Consider the following 18578-nt stretch of genomic DNA (forward strand, 5'->3'; position numbering starts at 1 on the left):
TTTCTTCTTTTACTTTCCTTCTCTCCCAGGAATCGGTACCCGAGTGGGACTACCGTTCCCGTCAAGCATCGCGCGAGTCAACGAACGGCTTGAGTATGATGCTATGCGGCGGAGGGTGTGTGTGCGCGTGTGAGAGAAAGTGAAGGGGGATAAGGGTGGCGAGAGGGGACAAAAGACTTCCGCTTGGTGGCTTTGCGGGGAGATGGAGGACCGGGGTCTGCAAGGCGTGAAGCCCTACCTGGAGAAGCTCACCCTCGGGGTGACCCGCCTCCTGGGTGAGTGGCAGCCGGGCCCCGCCTCTTCGCGTTGCCAGGGTGACGGTCCGGCCGGTCCTGCCAGTTATCAAGTGGCAGGGAGTTCCGCGGGCAGCAACAAGAGAGAACCCTGCTTTTCCCGGGGAGGCGATGTGGGGGGCTTCAGGCTCCCCAACTGTTCCCCCAACTGCTCCTCCCGATGCTGGGATTTTTATTTTCCCATTTGGGGGGCTTGCCTACCGCCTGAGGATCTCCTGGTGGTCTCCCATCTACCCTCATGGAAAAAATAATTTGATTTCAAATTCCTGATCTGAAGATTCCAGCTGTGATATCCAAATGGAGACCTTGATTCTTTTCCACATCGTTTTTTTATAAATTAATTAATTTATTTATTTATTGGTTTTACTTATTTATTGGTTTGACTTATTTTTAGTTTTCACTTTATTTTTATCATTTTATTATTTGTTGTTTTACTTTTTGTTCTTATTTTCATTTATCATTTTATTTGTTATTTTATTTTGATCTTATTTATTTTTAGTTTTTGCTTTATTTTTGTTTCATTATTTTTTTTACTTTTGTCTTTGTTATTTTTATCCTTTTATTTTATTTTTATTTTTGTTTGTTTTTTTCTTTTTTACTTCATTTTTATTTCTAATTTTTTATTTTACTTTTTGTCTGATTTTTATTTATTATTTTTATCATTTTATTTTGATCTTATTTATTTTTAGTTTTTACTTTATTTTTATTTTGTCATTTTTATTTTATTTTTTATCCTTATTTTTATCCTTTTATTTTATTTTTGGTTTTTCTGTTTTATTTTTATCTTTTATTTTTAGTTCTTTATTATTTTAGTTTTTATTTTACTTTTGGGGCTTTTTTATTTTTATCCTCTTTTATTTTTCTACTTTGTTTTTGTTTTTTATTTAATATTTATTATATTTTTTTTTATTTTTTCCTACCACAAGAAGGTCTTACTTCCCCTTCTTTCACACCAGAGAAAATTTTCCCACCATTTTTAAAAGGAAAGCTCTATTACATCGCATCCCCTGCTTTCGTGGTTTCTGCTAAACTATGGCTTGTTTAACTATGGCTTGTTGAATCCGCCTGGGTTAGACAAATGCGGGCAGCTATGCCTACCCGTGGCGGGGGGTGGCTGTCCTCTTGGGGACATTTCCCACCGCAAGCCTAAATTGCATTATGCTATAGCAGGAGGTCAGGAATCCTAGAGTTGGAAAGAACCCTTGAGATCATCCAGTCCACCCCCTGCTCAGGGCAGGGATCCAGATCCAAGGTTCTCAAAGACAGCGGTTTTCCAAAACTTGCCTTCAACGCCTCCAGTGAAGAGCCCACCCTCCTTCTGGGTCACCCAATTACTTTTAGGAAGTTTTTTTTTTTTCTAATATTCAGTCCATGTTAGCCAGCACTAAGCCTTCACACAACGCAGGTAGTCCTCAACTTCCAACAGTTTTCTTGGTGACGGTTCAAAGTTACAACAGCACTGGAAAAAGTGGCTTAGGAGGACCCTTTTTCACACTTATGACCATGGCCGCCTCCCCTTGATGAACCGGGTTACTAACTTAACAACCACAGCAATTCATTTAACGACGGAGGCAAGAAAAGTTGTAAAACGGGAGAGGGGGAAAACTCACTTAACAAATTTCTCACTCAGCAACATAAATTTTGGTCTCAATTGTCGTAAGTGGAGGACTACCCTTCATTTCAGAGGACAAATAATCTCCTTTATTGGAGCCATTCATTTAGCGACTGTTTGAAGTTGTGGCGGCACTGGGAGGAAAAAAAAATGACTTAACTGGTCCTCGTGCTTATGACCCATCACTGTATCAGAGGTTAAAATGTAGGCGTGTATTTACCACGGTTGCAGTGCCCCATGGTCACAATCTGTGATCTTCCCAGCTGGCTTCCGTCAAGCGAAGTCAGTGAAGGAAGCCAGATTTGCTAATCGGCTCTGTGATTCGCAAAACAACTATGGCAAAAACGGTCATAAAATCCTGTTTAGGACTCCTTTAAGATCCTTCCACCCCTTGCTTTGCAATGGAAATTAGGTTCGCAATTGCGGTCATAAGTCAAGGACTACCTTTAATCAGGAAATGGAATCTCTCTAATCATTTCTATCAACCTTCCCTAGCCAGAGGCTCTCTGTGTTTGGACTACATCTCCCATTATCCCCATACCTGCCTCTGTGAACTTTAAGATCCATAGGGCCACTGTGATGTAGGGATTAAAGCCCTAATTGGGGTGGGTGGCCTATATTCTAGTCCTCTGTCTGCTATCTGGGGGGGGGGGATTTTTGAACCCGTAGTTTTCGCTTAGCCTGGCCTACCTCGCAGGGTGGTTCTTGTGTCAGTAGGAATTCCCCCATAACAACCGCCCTGTGTGATGATTTGGGCTGAAAAAAGTATCTTCTATTATCTGTAGAATAGAATAGAATAGAATAGAATAGAATAGAATAGAATAGAATAGAATAGAATATACAAAATAGAATAGAAAAGAAAAGAATAGAAAATAGAATAGAATATAGAATAGAACAGAACATAGAATAGAATAGAAAATAGAATGGAATAGAAAAGAATAGAAAATAGAATAGAATATAGAATAGAATAGAATAAAATAGAATAGAAAATAGAATAGAATAAAAAATGGAATGGAATGGAATGGAATAGAACAGAATAGAATAGAATAGAATAGAATAGAAAATAGAATAGAAAATAGAATAGAAAATAGAATATAGAATAGAACAGAAAATAGAATAGAATAGAAAATAGAATGGAATAGAAAAGAATAGAAAATAGAATAGAATAAAATATAGAATAGAATAGAACAGAATAGAAAATAGAATAGAATAGAGAATAGAATAAAAAATGGAATGGAATCGAATGGAATGGAATAGAATAGAATAGAATAGAATAGAATAGAATAGAATAGAATAGACTATCACAGTTGGAAGGGACCTTGGAGGTCTTCTAGTCCAACCCCCTGAAAAATGACAAACTGAATTCTTGTAAAATGCATAGATTCTTTACCAAATCATTCCCTCCCAAAAAATCAGGTTTTTTTCTTGCAATAATAATATATTTGCAACAGTGAAAAGAGAAATTAAGTTTTGTTTGTTTGTTTGTTTTCAAAAAGTGTGAAATTTTTCCCAGGGTTTTTTCCCCCCCTAGTTCTCCTTATATTTCGTACCGTTTTTTTAGCAACTGAACGCCTGGCGTTTCTGTGTTGTCTGTTGTTGTAGAAACCTCTCCAGGAGTTACGGAAGTCATGTTTGTAGAAAAAGAACCGGCTGAGCGACACACAATCGTCTCCTGGGAACAGGTACTGCGCCCTCCGTTTGCATTTAGTCTGCTCTCTTGTGTAACTGAGAGTCAGTGTGGACTAGTGGTTAAAGCATCAAGCTAAAAACCAGGAGGACATGGTGAGTTCTAGTCCCATTTTAGGCATGAAAGCCAACTGGGTGACTTTGGGCCAATCACCAGGAGACAGTGAGTTCTAGTCCTGCCATGGGCATGAAAACTGGCTGGGTGACTTTGGGCCAATCACCAAGAGGCTGTGAGTTCTAGTCCCATCTTAGGCATGAAAGCCAACTGGGTGACTTTGGGTCAATCACTAGGAGACGGTGAGTTCTAGTCCTGCCATGGGCATGAAAACTGGCTTGATGACTTTGGGCCAATCACCAAGAGGCTGTGAGTTCTAGTCCCATCTTAGGCATGAAAGTCAGCTGGGTGACTTTGGCCCAATCACCCAAAGACAGGGAGTTCTAGTCCTCCCTTAGTCATGAAAGCCGTCTGGGCACCTTTGGGTCAATCACTAGGAGACAGTGAGTTCTAGTCCCTTTTTAGTCATGAAAGCCAGCTGGGTGACTTTGGGTCAATCACCAGGAGATGGTGAGTTCTAGTCCCGCCATGAGCATGAAAGCCAGCTGGGTGACTTTGGTCCGATTACCAGGAAATAATTAGTTCTAGTCCTGCCTTAGGCACAAAAGCCAGCAGGGCGACTTTGGACCAATCACCAGGAGACTGTGAGTTCTAGTCCCTTTTTAGGCAAGAAACCCGGCTGAGTGATTTTCAGCCAGTCCCTCAACAGTCCAACCCACCTCACAGGGCTGTTGTTATGGAGAAAATAGGAAGAGGAAGGTGTGGTTGGATATCCTCACCACCTTGAATTAATATTTAAAAATAATATAGGTGGGATACAGATAAATACCGGTAGTCAGACTCCTCTAGAAACCATCACTTTTTTTCCCTTCCCACTTTTTGCCACTAGAGGTCAGAGTTTCCCTTAAGTTTCTCAGCTGCCTGCGGTCAATTTATTTTTTATTTATTTATTTGATTTGTCAATTGCTAACAAGATTAAGGTATAAGTATATACATAATTATCAATACATGAAATGGGTACATATAAGAAAAATAAAAAGAAACAATAGGACAAGGACGGTAGGCACGTTGATGCGCTTATGCACGACCCCTACAGACCTCTTAGGAAAGGGGTGAGGTCAATAGTAGACAGTCTAAGGTTAAAGTTTTTGGGGTTTGGAGGAGAAACCACAGAGTCAGGTAGAGTATTCCAGACATTGACCCCTCTGTTGCTGAAGTTGTATTTCCTGCAGCCAAGTTTGGTGCAGTTAACCTTGAGTTTGTATCTATTGTGTGCTCTTGTATTGTTATGGTTGAAGCTGAAGTATTCATTGACAGGTAGGACATTGCAATGTATGATTTTGTATACTATACTTAGATCGGACCGAAGGCGGCGTAGTTCTAGGTTTTCTTGGTCTAGAATTTCGAGTCTGGTGGCATAAGGTATTCTACAACGAGTAGAGGAGTGGAGAACTCTTCTTGTGAAATATTTCTGGACTTTCTCAACTGTGTTAATATCAGATATGTAATGTGGGTTCCAGACTGATGAGCTATATTCGAGTATTCAACACGTCAAGGCATCCCTTGGAGAGGAAGAGACTTATGAAAGGTGTGGATGGGGCTTCTGGTGCAAGATTAAATTGCTAATTTTGAAAATGCTCGCTGTGTACGAACAAATGAACAAGTGAAAAAAAGTATAGAATAGAATAGAATAACAGAGTTGGAAGGGACCTTGGAGGTCTTCTAGTCCAACCCCCTGCCTAGGCAGGAAACCCTACACCACTTCAGACAAATGGCTGTCCAACACCTTTTTAAAAACTTCCAATGTTGGAGCATTTACAACTTCTGGAGGCAAGTTATTCCACTGATTGGCCCAAACTTATCAAGTCGACTTTTATGCCTAAGAGAGGACAAAAATTTACAATGTCCGGGCATTGGCTCAAAGTCAAACGCACCTGCCTTTCAGGCCTGGGGAGGGACTAGAACTCACCTTCTCCTAGTGATTGGCCCAAAGTCACCCAGCCAGCTTTCATGTCTAAAGCAGGACTAGAACTCCCAGTCTCCTAGTGATTGGCCCAAACTCATCCATTTGGCTTTCATGCTTAATGCAGGACTAGAATTTATAGTGGTTCACAGTCACCCACCTTGTTCCCATAGCTAAGGCAGGACTTGAACTTGCGCTCTCCCACTTTCTAACCGAGTGCCTTATCCGCTCGACCAAACTGATTCTTTTTTGGGGTGGAGGGCGGGTTGGAATTTGACTTATTTTGCTCTTGAAATGGTACAGACTGTTCTTGCAACAGTCCTTCGTGTAAAATGTCCCGTAGCCGTCAAGATATTTTAAAAAGGAAACACCGCGCGGAACCATTCCTTCCTAGCAATATTGCTCGTTCTGCATTAATTTAAATCAGAGGTCTCCAAACTTGGCAACTTTAAGACTTGTGGACTTCAACTCCCAGAATTCTGGGAGTTGAAGTCCACAAGTCTTAAAGTTGCCAAGTTTGGGGACCCCTGAATTAAATTTTGCAGCATTTGACCGAAACTGGCTACTACTGTATTACTGCTACTCTTCTCATCCTTTCCAGTACCTCCCCTCTTTCTCCAACAATACGGCCTCCCCCAATAGGAAGTCCCAGCATGTTTTATAGGCATGAAATGAAATTAAGCCTCTCCCCCCAAATTAAGGCCTATATTAAAACATGCGAAATGGGGGGGAAATGGCGGGGGGGGCTTGCTGTTAGGAAGTACTTTTGTTGCACACCTGGATATGGTGCTGCCTGTGTTGACCCTGATACAAAGTGCCCCACCAACGCCAAGGTCAACATCCAAGCCGTTGCCGCCCGCCCTAAGATGCAAGGGGGGGGGGAATTAAGTCACCCCCGAAAAGACGGCCTAGCCGTTTTTTCGGGGCTCAAAAAAAAAATAAGACCCGGCCTTATTATATGAGAAACACGGTATCTCTTCCCACGTATGACTATAACCATGTTGCTTTACAATTTATATTGTTTTATTTGTTTCCTAGTATGATTTGATTGCTTATTGGTAACCTATGACTATCACTAAATGTTGTATCTTAATATTTTTTCCTTGTGTGTCTAACCACACTTGGCCAATAAAGAATTCTATTCTATTCTATTCTATTCTATTCTATTCTATTCTATTCTATTCCAACCTTCTTACCTGTTCTTGGATTGCTCTTTCTCTCTCTCTCTCTCACTCCAGAAGACTGTATCTCAGGCCAATTTCTTTCCTCTCGGGCTTTTACAACAACCATCTCTGCAGTCTGTCGTTTTCCAAAGGTAGAATTGGAAGGACATGTCATGTAGAATGGCCAGGAGAATCCAGTCGAGAATGGACAATAGGCAGTTGTCCGGACAGCTGAGAACTGGTCAAAGATAGCCGAATGGCCTCTAAGATAAAAGGCCTGCCAGTTCAAAGGGGTCAGCATTCACTCCAGTCTTTAAGAATGTCGAAGGGTCAGCTGGGAGAAAATATAGCCGTGGCAAACACAACCCTTGGCTATTTCAAGATGAAACTTTGAAGAATGTCAGGGCCTAAACCAAGCAAAATGATAGAGTTGGAAGAGGACCTTGGAGGTCTTCTAGTCCAACCCCCTACTCAAGCAGGAGATGCTATATATCATTTCAGACAAGGAGCTGTCCAATCTCTTCTTAAAAACCTCCAGTGATGAAGCACCCACAACTTCTGGTGGCAAGCTGTTCCACTGGTTAATTGTCCTCCCTGTGAGGAAGTTTCTCCTTAATTCCAGGTTGCTTCTCTCCTTGGTCAGTTTCCATCCGTTGTTTCTTGCCATGCCTTCAGGTGCTTTGGAAAATAGATTGACCCCCTCTTCTGTGGAGCAGCCCCCCAAATCCTGGAATGCTGCTGTTATGTCCCCCCCACCCACCCAGTCTTTCTTTTCTCTAGACTGGCCATCCCCAATTCCTGCAACAGTTCTTCAAATATTTTAGCCGCCAGCCCTCTAATCATAACATAACAACTGCATAATAATAACAACATAATAATAAACATAATAACATAAGCATAACAAGAGGAAATGGTTAAAATTGCCCCCAAATGATCAAGAGGGGGCTTTGCAGAAATGCTGCTTTTGGTTAGAAGCTTTGACAGCGCGGACCCCATTTGCAACCCTGCCACCCCTTAATTCGGGGTACGGTCGGGGCGACCAAATGGAGTTGAGCGTTTACTGGCCAGATGCCCTCCCTGATGCCTGCCCCAAAGTTCACTGCAGATATTTTCTCTTTGGGCCCGGAGAGAGAGAAATATCTTCCGCTACGTAGGATCGATCTCCAAAGCCTCCTGATTGTGAGGCGTAGGCCACCTATAAAACCTTCCCCCTGTCAAGGATGAAACGTTGCAAGCTCTGTGCCTCTTACACTTGCCATTTGAATAAGGGGAGGGAAGGTGTCGCTTTCGGACGGGTTAAAGTCAAGGTGGAGGAATGAAACCTGTAGGACTTCGCGGAAGACCAGGAGAGGCGGAAACCTTCTCAGGGGCAGCCGAAGAGGTGCAGAATGGAAGCAGGCGGTTCCCCTAACAAAGTGAACTTGATGCTGTAAAATGATGCTTGTAGCGTGATGTTTTTAGCATCAACCTTGTGAACTCTCAAGTTTCCGCTTTCCACTAGATATTCAATACAGTGAAATGTGTGTGTGTGTGTGTCTAAATGCATATATATGTATGGTGCAGGTACATATTTATGTACCGTATGTACTCTATACAGTATGTGTCTATATGTGTTACGTAAATGTTTGGGTAGATATACACCCCCTTAAGACCAAGCAACAGAATTTCATTTTTAATGTGGGCTGGTGTGCTTGGAGTAAAAAAAAACATGACCTATCCTATCTTGTTTACATGGACTACTTGAAAGGTTGGGGGGTATGGCTGGGGAAATTATTGTTTAATTCTACGAACTGATGTTTGGGAACCTCAGAGTTAGTTTTACTTCGACATTGTCATGCAAGTGTATTCAACAAACAGTAAGGTTTGGGGTTTTTTTTCAGAAACTGAATGACCCTGGAGTTTGATCTATGAATTCTCAAGCTGGATGTTGACCCATCTGTATTTGACAAGAAATACTGTGTTACAATATAATCACAACCCAACCTTGAAACCCCGGCAGTGTTTCTCCGTCCCTCCATCTTACACCAAAGAGAATCAAGACGGAGCATCCTTGATGTTCTTTCCCACACCGTCCCGTTTTCCTGGGCTGAGCTCCTGTTTCGTAGGCTTTGCATTCCTTCTTCGGGGTTGTCCACACCCGCCTTTCTCACAGGCTGTATCAGTAGCAGGTTCCTACCTCGCTTGCTACCGATTGGATGGGGTGACTGTGCATGCGCACCCCTCATGGGCATTCCCGTGCAGCCCCTAAAATGCGTGCGCGCCCCTTAACGTGCCGATCAGCTGAGAGGGTGAAACAAAAAGCTAGGCGTGATCCTCCCACCCACTCATGCACTTGTGGCTTCTTTTATCCTCGCAGCTGATTGTCGGAGGAACCAGTTTGGTGGTACAGGTAGTTTGCTACCGGTTCGATTGAACCGGTCCAAACCAGTCGCGTACCTCCACTGAGATGTATGTCGCAGGACGCAACACGTCCCACTTCTTACTCCTTTCTGTTTTTGTTTCCACCCCTGCCTTCCCCCCTGGTCTTCGCTTGCAGAAAAACGCCTGCGTCCTACCAGACGATCTGAAGAATTTCTACCTCATGACCGACGGTTTCCGGATGACCTGGAACGTCAAGTTTGATGGTAAGGGTCTCTGCCCCGCCTCCCTCCCTTGCTTGATCCCAGGTCCTTGATCTACAACACAGTCTAGTTTGGATACATACAACATGGCGAGAAAAACGAATCTTGTGAGTTTGCCCGACGGATGGCCCAGGGAGCAAAGCCCTGATAGAATCAGGTAGTCCTGCTAGAAATGCTTGGAAACCTCCTCCCAGAGGGGAGCAACAGAAACAGGCCGTGGAGTGGGTGCGTGGGGTCTCTAACGACACTGGGGTTGAAGGTTTGGGCATCGCGCATTGCGCAAATCAGGTTCTTTTTCTCTTTCTTAGATAACCCAGTTTCTCTAGGCTGCATGACGATTAACAGCATCTCCAAGCTGAACCGTCTCTGTGTCTCACCAGTGTACACTTTGCCCAGTGCACCAACTCTGGCTGATCTGGAAGACTCCGATGAGGAGGAAGGTATACACACACACACACACATACACACAAATACAGAGGGAGGGAGGGAGAGAAAGAGAGAGACTTAAATCCTCTCCCCCTCCCTCTTTGCTTCGTTGACACGAAGATCAAAAGCTGTGTAGGGCAGAGTTTATTATCATTAGATTAGATTTTTAATCCCCCTTTTTTTATTATTATCTATATAAATAAAAGCGAAAGACCACTCACGCATCATCAAAACATCTCCAGAACTGTAAAGCCTACAAACTTGAAATTTGACACATATGTTCCTCTTGGCTTCTAGGGGCTCACTAAGAAAGGATTTTTCAAAATGACCATCAAAGCATTAATATTTTGTATATTATTATTATTATTAACATGCTCTGATGCTAAGGAGTTCTACTCCCCCTCCCCATCTGGAAAGAAATCTCTTCCAAATGCAAAACACAAGCAGAGGAGAGGAAGTTCAGTTTCAGTTTCAGAGCACCAAGCAACTTTAGGACAGAACAGTTGAGCTAAGCCACACCCAGGCTCCTTGCTGTCTCCTCCTTGCTCACACAGCAAATACTGTTTCAGTTTGCAAACAGCCCTCAACTCTCTCACACACTGACGGGGCGCTAGACAGATGAATACCGATGGATGCTGGGAGGCAGAGGCAGATTTTTTCCCCCCTTATTTTCCTCCCCCAAAACTAAGGCCGGCCGCATCGTTTCATAGCGAAGCACACGGGTATCCAGCTAGTTTTTATATAAAAGCACTTGAAAGCAAAGTAAGAAGTAATCAATGGAAACTAATCAAGGAGAGAAGCAACCTGCAACTAAAGAAACTTCCTGACAGTGACCACAATTAATCAGTGGAACAACTTGCCACCAGAAGTTGTGGATGCTCCAACACTGGAGGTTTTTAAGAAGAGATTGGACAGCCACTTGTCTGAAATGGTATAGCAGCTCCTGCTTGAGCAGCGGGTTGGACTACATGACCTCCAAGTTCCTTTTCCACTCTCCTATTCTGTATTCTTTCCTACCACCACAGCCGTTAGCGTCGTCTGTCATCTTTTTACTACCACGACCTCACCAAGATGGAGTTCTGGATCTTGCCAAGTTCCAAGTTTTCTCATCTTTTGTCTGTCAACCCTCCAGGGCTGCCACTCAATCAGAATAGAGCTGGAAGGGACCTTGGAGGTCTTCTAGTCCAGCCCCCCCGCTCAAGCAGGAGACCCCATCCCATTTCAGACAAATGTCTGTCCAGTCTCTTCTTAAAAAAAAAACAGTGACGGAGCACCCACCACTTCTGGTGGCAAGCAGTTCCACTGGTTAATTGTTCTCCCAGTTAGGAAGTTTCTCTGGGAAAGCTTTGTCTGTTTTCTTGGCTGTTTTCTCCCGCAGGTAACAAGGAACAACCGAAAAGGCCTCACCTGGACACCAGGTGTCTGATATTCGAATTAGACTCCTGTGCAGGCAACGGGAAAGTTTGCCTCGTCTACAAGAACACCAAGCCGGGTATGTCACTAACCAGAATCTAAATCTGTGGTGTGAGCATAATCATCATGGTTTGTAGACCATGGTTTCTGGGTGTTCTGACCAAGGCTTATGGAGACACTAACAAACACAGGTTAGTCCCCAACCCCTTTTTTCTTTATTTCAACAGCTGGGAATTTTAGTCATTCACAGCCGTAATGAGTCTCACACAGTTTGTAAATAGTCCCATGGAAGTCCGCCAAAGGCCTTCAGGATAAGTCTGATAAGCACTCACCTTTATCTTCCTTGAAATGCTGCCAAGGACTAAATGTCCAATTAGTTTATTTATTTATTTATTTATTTGATTTGCCAATTGTTTACAAGATAATAAGTATAAATGTATACTATTCAGTTGTCCAGATATACCATAGGATTTTATTTTTAGGAGTAGTTTGTCGTGTACCACTGAATCAAAGGCTTACAGAAGTCTATGTAGATTGCGTCTATTGCTTTGCCCTGGTCGAGTTGTGTCTCCATATGTTTTTGCAGTGTAAGAGTTGCAGATTACAGGATAGTTTTTATCCGAAGCCAAAACGGAACACAAATTCAACACCGAGCTTCAGGTTTCAAACCGACCAGTACGAACAAAGTTGCTTCCTGCAAAGGCTCCTGTCCCTTTGCTCCTCCTTTATGTCTTACGGGAGGGGCAATCACCTCCAAGCCTTACTCCCGAGTCGACCCTTTTGTCTTAACTGTTCTTGCCTTCTGGCAGCTCTGCACATGCACACACTGGAAACAGGCTCCCCCTGTTCCTCTGCCTCACTGATGTCAGATTCTGGAGGCTCCGGAGTCGGCACATAACTCCCAGATGTCCCTGGCGCCATCTCTGTGTCGGATGCATATCCCTTGTCCGAGTCCTCCCCAGACCCCCGGACTGGCCCCTGTTCCTCCCCACTGTCCGACTCTGCTGCCAGCTCCGCAGGCTGCCGATGGACCACAACACTGGGTTTTAAGGGTAGGATGAACCCAACTATTGCTAAACTAAGCCACAAATCATGGCTAAGGCTGGGTCAGAACCCAGTCAACGACTTGGCAGTTGTAGAAAAGTCAGAAACGGCAGAGCAGTGAGAAGAACCATAGTTTATTTCAACCATCCTTGAGCCCCCTTGACAAGAAAGAGAGTTCCCAAACAATGGGGAAGCCAAGACATTTACAGAAGTTGAGAGGGATGAGGTGAGAAATTCTAGGGAGCTGATTGGCTGGCCAGTTTTGGAGAAGATGGACATGCCTTTAGTTACCAAAGTTAGTTAGTTAATTGGTTAGTTAGTTATATCCTGCCTTTATTGTTTTTATAAATAACTCAAGATGTCGAATATATCCAACATATCTTCCTCTGCTCCCCATGACAACAACCCTGTGAGGTAGGTTGGACTGAGAATATGACTGGCCTAAGGCTACCTAACCAGCTTCCCCGTCTAAGGTAGGACTAGAACTCCCAGTCTCCTGGTGTTTCGCCCAAGTCACTCATCCAGATTTCACACCTAAATTAGAACTAGAACTCACTGTCTCCTGGTATTTGGCCCAAAATCACTCATCCAGATTTCATGCCTAACATGGAACTAGAACTCACAGTCTCCTGATATTTGGCCCAAGTCACTCATCCGGATTTCATGCCTAAATTGGAACTAGAACTCACTGTCTCCTGGTATTTGGCCCAAGTCACTCATCCGGATTTCATGCCTAAGGTAGGACTAGAACTCACTGTCTCCTGGTGTTTGGCCCAAAATCACCCATCCAGATTTCATGCCTAAGTTGGAACTAGAACTCACTGTCTCCTGGTATTTGGCCCAAGTCACCCATCCAGATTTCATGCCTAAGTTGGAACTAGAACTCACTGTCTCCTGGTATTTGGCCCAAGTCACCCATCCAGATTTCATGCCTAAATTGGAACTAGAACTCACTGTCTCCTGGTGTTTGGCCCAAGTCACTCATCCGGATTTCATGCCTAAGGTAGGACTAGAACGTACTGTCTGCTAGTGATTGGCCCAATGTTACCCATCGGGATTTTATGCCTAAATTGGAACTAGAACTCACTGTCTCCTGGTATTTGGCCCAAGTCACTCATCCGGATTTCATGCCTAAGGTAGGACTAGAACGTCACTGTCTGCTAGTGATTGGCCCAATGTTACCCATCGGGATTTTATGCCTAAATTGGAACTAGAACTCACTGTCTCCTGGTATTTGGCCCAAGTCACTCATCCGGATTTCATGCCTAAGGTAGGACTAGAACTCACTGTCTCCTGGTGTTTGGCCCAATGTTACCCATCGGGATTTTATGCCTAAATTGGAACTAGAACTCACTGTCTCCTGGTATTTGGCCCAAGTCACTCATCCGGATTTCATGCCTAAGGTAGGACTAGAACTCACTGTCTGCTAGTGATTGGCCCAATGTTACCCATCGGGATTTTATGCCTAAATTGGAACTAGAACTCACTGTCTCCTGGTGTTTGGCCCAAGTCACTCATCCGGATTTCATGCCTAAGGTAGGACTAGAACTCACTGTCTCCTGGTGTTTGGCCCAAAATCACCCATCCAGATTTCATGCCTAAGTTGGAACTAGAACTCACTGTCTCCTGGTGTTTGGCCCAAGTCACTCATCCAGATTTCATGCCTAAGGTAGGACTAGAACTCACTGTCTCCTGGTGTTTGGCCCAAAATCACCCATCCAGATTTCATGCCTAAGTTGGAACTAGAACTCACTGTCTCCTGGTGTTTGGCCCAAGTCACTCATCCGGATTTCATGCCTAAGGTAGGACTAGAACTCACTGTCTCCTGGTGTTTGGCCCAAAATCACCCATCCAGATTTCATGCCTAAGTTGGAACTAGAACTCACTGTCTCCTGGTATTTGGCCCAAGTCACTCATCCGGATTTCATGCCTAAGGTAGGACTAGAACTCACTGTCTCCTGGTGTTTGGCCCAAGTCACCCATCCAGATTTCATGCCTAAGTTGGAACTAGAACTCACTGTCTCCTGGTATTTGGCCCAATGTTACCCATCCAGATTTCATGCCTAAATTGGAACTAGAACTCACTGTCTCCTGGTGTTTGGCCCAAGACACTCATCCGGATTTCATGCCTAAGGTAGGACTAGAACGTACTGTCTGCTAGTGATTGGCCCAATGTTACCCATCCAGATTTCATGCCTAAGTTGGAACTAGAACTCACTGTCTCCTGGTATTTGGCCCAAGTCACTCATCCGGATTTCACGCCTAAGTCGGAACTAGAACTCACTGTCTCCTGGTGTTTGGCCCAAGTCACCCATCCAGATTTCATGCCTAAGGTAGGACTAGAACTCACTGTCTCCTGGTATTTGGCCCAAGTCACTCATCCGGATTTCATGCCTAAGGTAGGACTAGAACGTACTGTCTGCTAGTGATTGGCCCAATGTTACCCATCGGGATTTTATGCCTAAATTGGAACTAGAACTCACTGTCTCCTGGTATTTGGCCCAAGTCACCCATCCAGATTTCATGCCTAAGGTAGGACTAGAACTCACTGTCTCCTGGTGTTTGGCCCAAAATCACCCATCCAGATTTCATGCCTAAGTTGGAACTAGAACTCACTGTCTCCTGGTATTTGGCCCAATGTTACCCATCCAGATTTCATGCCTAAGTTGGAACTAGAACTCACTGTCTCCTGGTATTTGGCCCAAGTCACCCATCCAGATTTCATGCCTAAGGTAGGACTAGAACGTACTGTCTCCTGGTATTTGGCCCAATGTTACCCATCGGGATTTCATGCCTAAATTGGAACTAGAACTCACTGTCTCCTGGTGTTTGGCCCAAGTCACTCGTCCGGATTTCATGCCTAAGGTAGGACTAGAACGTACTGTCTGCTAGTGATTGGCCCAATGTTACCCATCGGGATTTTATGCCTAAATTGGAACTAGAACTCACTGTCTCCTGATATTTCGCCCAAGTCACCCATCCAGATTTCATGCCTAAGTTGGAACTAGAACTCACTGTCTCCTGGTGTTTGGCCCAAGTCACTCATCCGGATTTCATGCCTAAGGTAGGACTAGAACTCACTGTCTCCTGGTGTTTGGCCCAAGTCACCCATCCAGATTTCATGCCTAAATTGGAACTAGAACTCACTGTCTCCTGGTGTTTGGCCCAAGTCACTCATCCGGATTTCATGCCTAAGGTAGGACTAGAACGTACTGTCTGCTAGTGATTGGCCCAATGTTACCCATCGGGATTTTATGCCTAAATTGGAACTAGAACTCACTGTCTCCTGGTATTTGGCCCAAGTCACTCATCCGGATTTCATGCCTAAGGTAGGACTAGAACGCACTGTCTGCTAGTGATTGGCCCAATGTTACCCATCGGGATTTTATGCCTAAATTGGAACTAGAACTCACTGTCTCCTGGTATTTGGCCCAAGTCACTCATCCGGATTTCATGCCTAAGGTAGGACTAGAACGTACTGTCTGCTAGTGATTGGCCCAATGTTACCCATCGGGATTTTATGCCTAAATTGGAACTAGAACTCACTGTCTCCTGGTATTTGGCCCAAGTCACTCATCCGGATTTCATGCCTAAGGTAGGACTAGAACTCACTGTCTCCTGGTGTTTGGCCCAAGTTACCCATCCAGATTTCATGCCTAAGTTGGAACTAGAACTCACTGTCTCCTGATATTTGGCCCAAGTCACTCATCCGGATTTCATGCCTAAGGTAGGACTAGAACGTACTGTCTGCTAGTGATTGGCCCAATGTTACCCATCGGGATTTTATGCCTAAATTGGAACTAGAACTCACTGTCTCCTGGTATTTGGCCCAAGTCACTCGTCCGGATTTCATGCCTAAGGTAGGACTAGAACGTACTGTCTGCTAGTGATTGGCCCAATGTTACCCATCGGGATTTTATGCCTAAATTGGAACTAGAACTCACTGTCTCCTGGTGTTTGGCCCAAGTCACCCATCCAGATTTCATGCCTAAATTGGAACTAGAACTCACTGTCTCCTGGTGTTTGGCCCAAGTCACTCATCCGGATTTCATGCCTAAGGTAGGACTAGAACGTACTGTCTGCTAGTGATTGGCCCAATGTTACCCATCGGGATTTTATGCCTAAATTGGAACTAGAACTCACTGTCTCCTGGTATTTGGCCCAAGTCACTCATCCGGATTTCATGCCTAAGGTAGGACTAGAACTCACTGTCTGCTAGTGATTGGCCCAATGTTACCCATCCAGATTTCATGCCTAAATTGGAACTAGAACTCACTGTCTCCTGATATTTGGCCCAAGTCACTCATCCGGATTTCATGCCTAAATTGGAACTAGAACTCACTGTCTCCTGGTGTTTGGCCCAAGTCACTCATCCGGATTTCATGCCTAAGGTAGGACTAGAACGTACTGTCTCCTGGTGTTTGGCCCAAAATCACCCATCCAGATTTCATGCCTAAGGTAGGACTAGAACGTACTGTCTCCTGGTGTTTGGCCCAAAATCACCCATCCAGATTTCATGCCTAAGGTAGGACTAGAACGTACTGTCTCCTGGTGTTTGGCCCAAAATCACCCATCCAGATTTCATGCCTAAGGTAGGACTAGAACGTACTGTCTCCTGGTGTTTGGCCCAAAATCACCCATCCAGATTTCATGCCTAAGGTAGGACTAGAACGTACTGTCTCCTGGTGTTTGGCCCAAGTCACCCATCCAGATTTCATGCCTAAGGCGGGACTAGAATGCACTGTCTGCTAGTGATTGGCCCAACGTTACCCATCTGGATTTCATGTCTAAGAAGGAACTAGAACTCACCGTCTCCTAGGGAGATCATTCACACACACACACACACACACACACACACACACACACACCAACGAACTGAGCCTCAGTTAACTCAGCCAAATATTCTGGGTTTGCATTGATGCGCTGGCAAGGAAAATGAGGACAGTGTGTCTGAATGCAGGCCGTTAAATTTTGCTGCGGGGAGAAAAGGTTTTTCGACCCGTTTTCCTAACTCTTGGGGTTCTTCTCTGTCTCCCCCTTAGTGGTCAGCCCCGAATCGGAAATCTGGTTCCTGGACCGAGCCCTTTACTGGCACTTCCTCACCGAATCCTTCACAGCTTACTACCGGCTCATGATCACGCATCTGGGGCTCCCCCAGTGGCAATACACCTTCACCGGCTACGGCCTGAGCCCCCAGGCCAAGGTGAGAGCTGCCCCTTCCTCAGAAACCATTTTCCTTGCACCCAGCACAGAATGACTAGAGTTGGGAGGGACCCTGGAGGTCTTCTAGTCCAGCCCCTTGCTCAAGCAGGAGACCCTGTGCCCTTTCAGACAAAGTGGCTGTCTGGTCTCTTCTTGAAGACCTCCAGGGATGAGGCACCCACAACTTCTGGTGGCAAGCTGTTCCACTGGTTAATTGTCCTCCCTGTTAGGAAGTTTCTCCTTAATTCCTGTCAGGAGAAACTTTGTTTTCACCCAAGCTCAGAGAGCACCAAGGACCCCACAGTCGTTGTCCTCCCCCTCCCCTCCTCCTCCCATCTTCCCATCCTCCCCTCCATAAACTCCCCTCCCTTTCAGCCCTGATGAGGTTACCTAGTTGGGTCATGAAACGTCTGCAGGAAAAACACCCAAGCTCAAGAGAGCCCCCGAGGGAGACAAATCATCTGGGGTTCCTGGGGGTCCCTTTCTCCCCCCCCCCGGCTGCTTCCCCCCTCCCTCCTCCCCAGACCCCCTGCCCTGCTGACTCTTTCTCCCTCCCTCTTCCAGCAATGGTTCAACATGTACAAACCCATCACGGTCAACACGGAGGAGCAGCTGTGGGAAGCGGCCGATGCCTCCTTCGTCAACAAGCTGGACCCCAATAAGGTTTTCCGCAGCAAAACCAAGGCCTCCCTGGTGAAGAAGAGGCCCCCGTCCCAGGTGCCCGCCGCTCAGAAGAGTCAGGCGGCAGGGGGGTCACCCCGGACCCCGTCACAGGGCGGGAGCTTGTCAAGAAGACGAGAAGCGCAGCCTTGAGCTCCCCCTGGACCCCCAAACGCCCTCCTCCCATCCTAGCCCACCCACTAACCCAGGGATCCCCAACCTTTTCGACGCCGCGGCCCGGCCGCATCAACTGGCGCGCTATCTTGAAAAGTGCTTCCGGTGACTTCACCGGAAGCACTTTTGCAAAAATGGCCAGCGTTCTGTGAGTTTTCGAGAAATGGCTTTCTACCCGAAAAGCTCACCGGAAGGAAGCGCCATCTTTGATGAAAAGTGCTTCCGTGAACTTTCTACCGGAAAGCTCACCGGAAGCACTTTACAAA

General features: G+C 45.2%; 1 protein-coding gene across 1 annotated transcript; it reads left to right on the top strand.

The window, feature by feature from the left end:
- Positions 1-120: 120 nt before the first annotated feature.
- TPGS2 (tubulin polyglutamylase complex subunit 2) lies at positions 121-18345 on the top strand. Its single transcript, XM_087958754.1, has 7 exons — positions 121-275; positions 3508-3587; positions 9309-9396; positions 9702-9833; positions 11198-11311; positions 17319-17479; positions 18043-18345. Exons 1-7 carry the CDS (start codon positions 203-205, stop codon positions 18289-18291), a joined length of 897 nt encoding a protein of 298 aa, XP_087814880.1. The 5' UTR covers positions 121-202; the 3' UTR covers positions 18292-18345.
- The last annotated feature ends 233 nt before the right edge of the window (positions 18346-18578 follow it).

Source organism: Notechis scutatus, chromosome 2, assembly GCF_049901735.1.
Source record: "Notechis scutatus isolate UNSWTSFEM ecotype Mainland chromosome 2, rNotScu1.2, whole genome shotgun sequence".
NCBI classification, from domain to species: Eukaryota; Metazoa; Chordata; class Lepidosauria; order Squamata; family Elapidae; genus Notechis; species Notechis scutatus.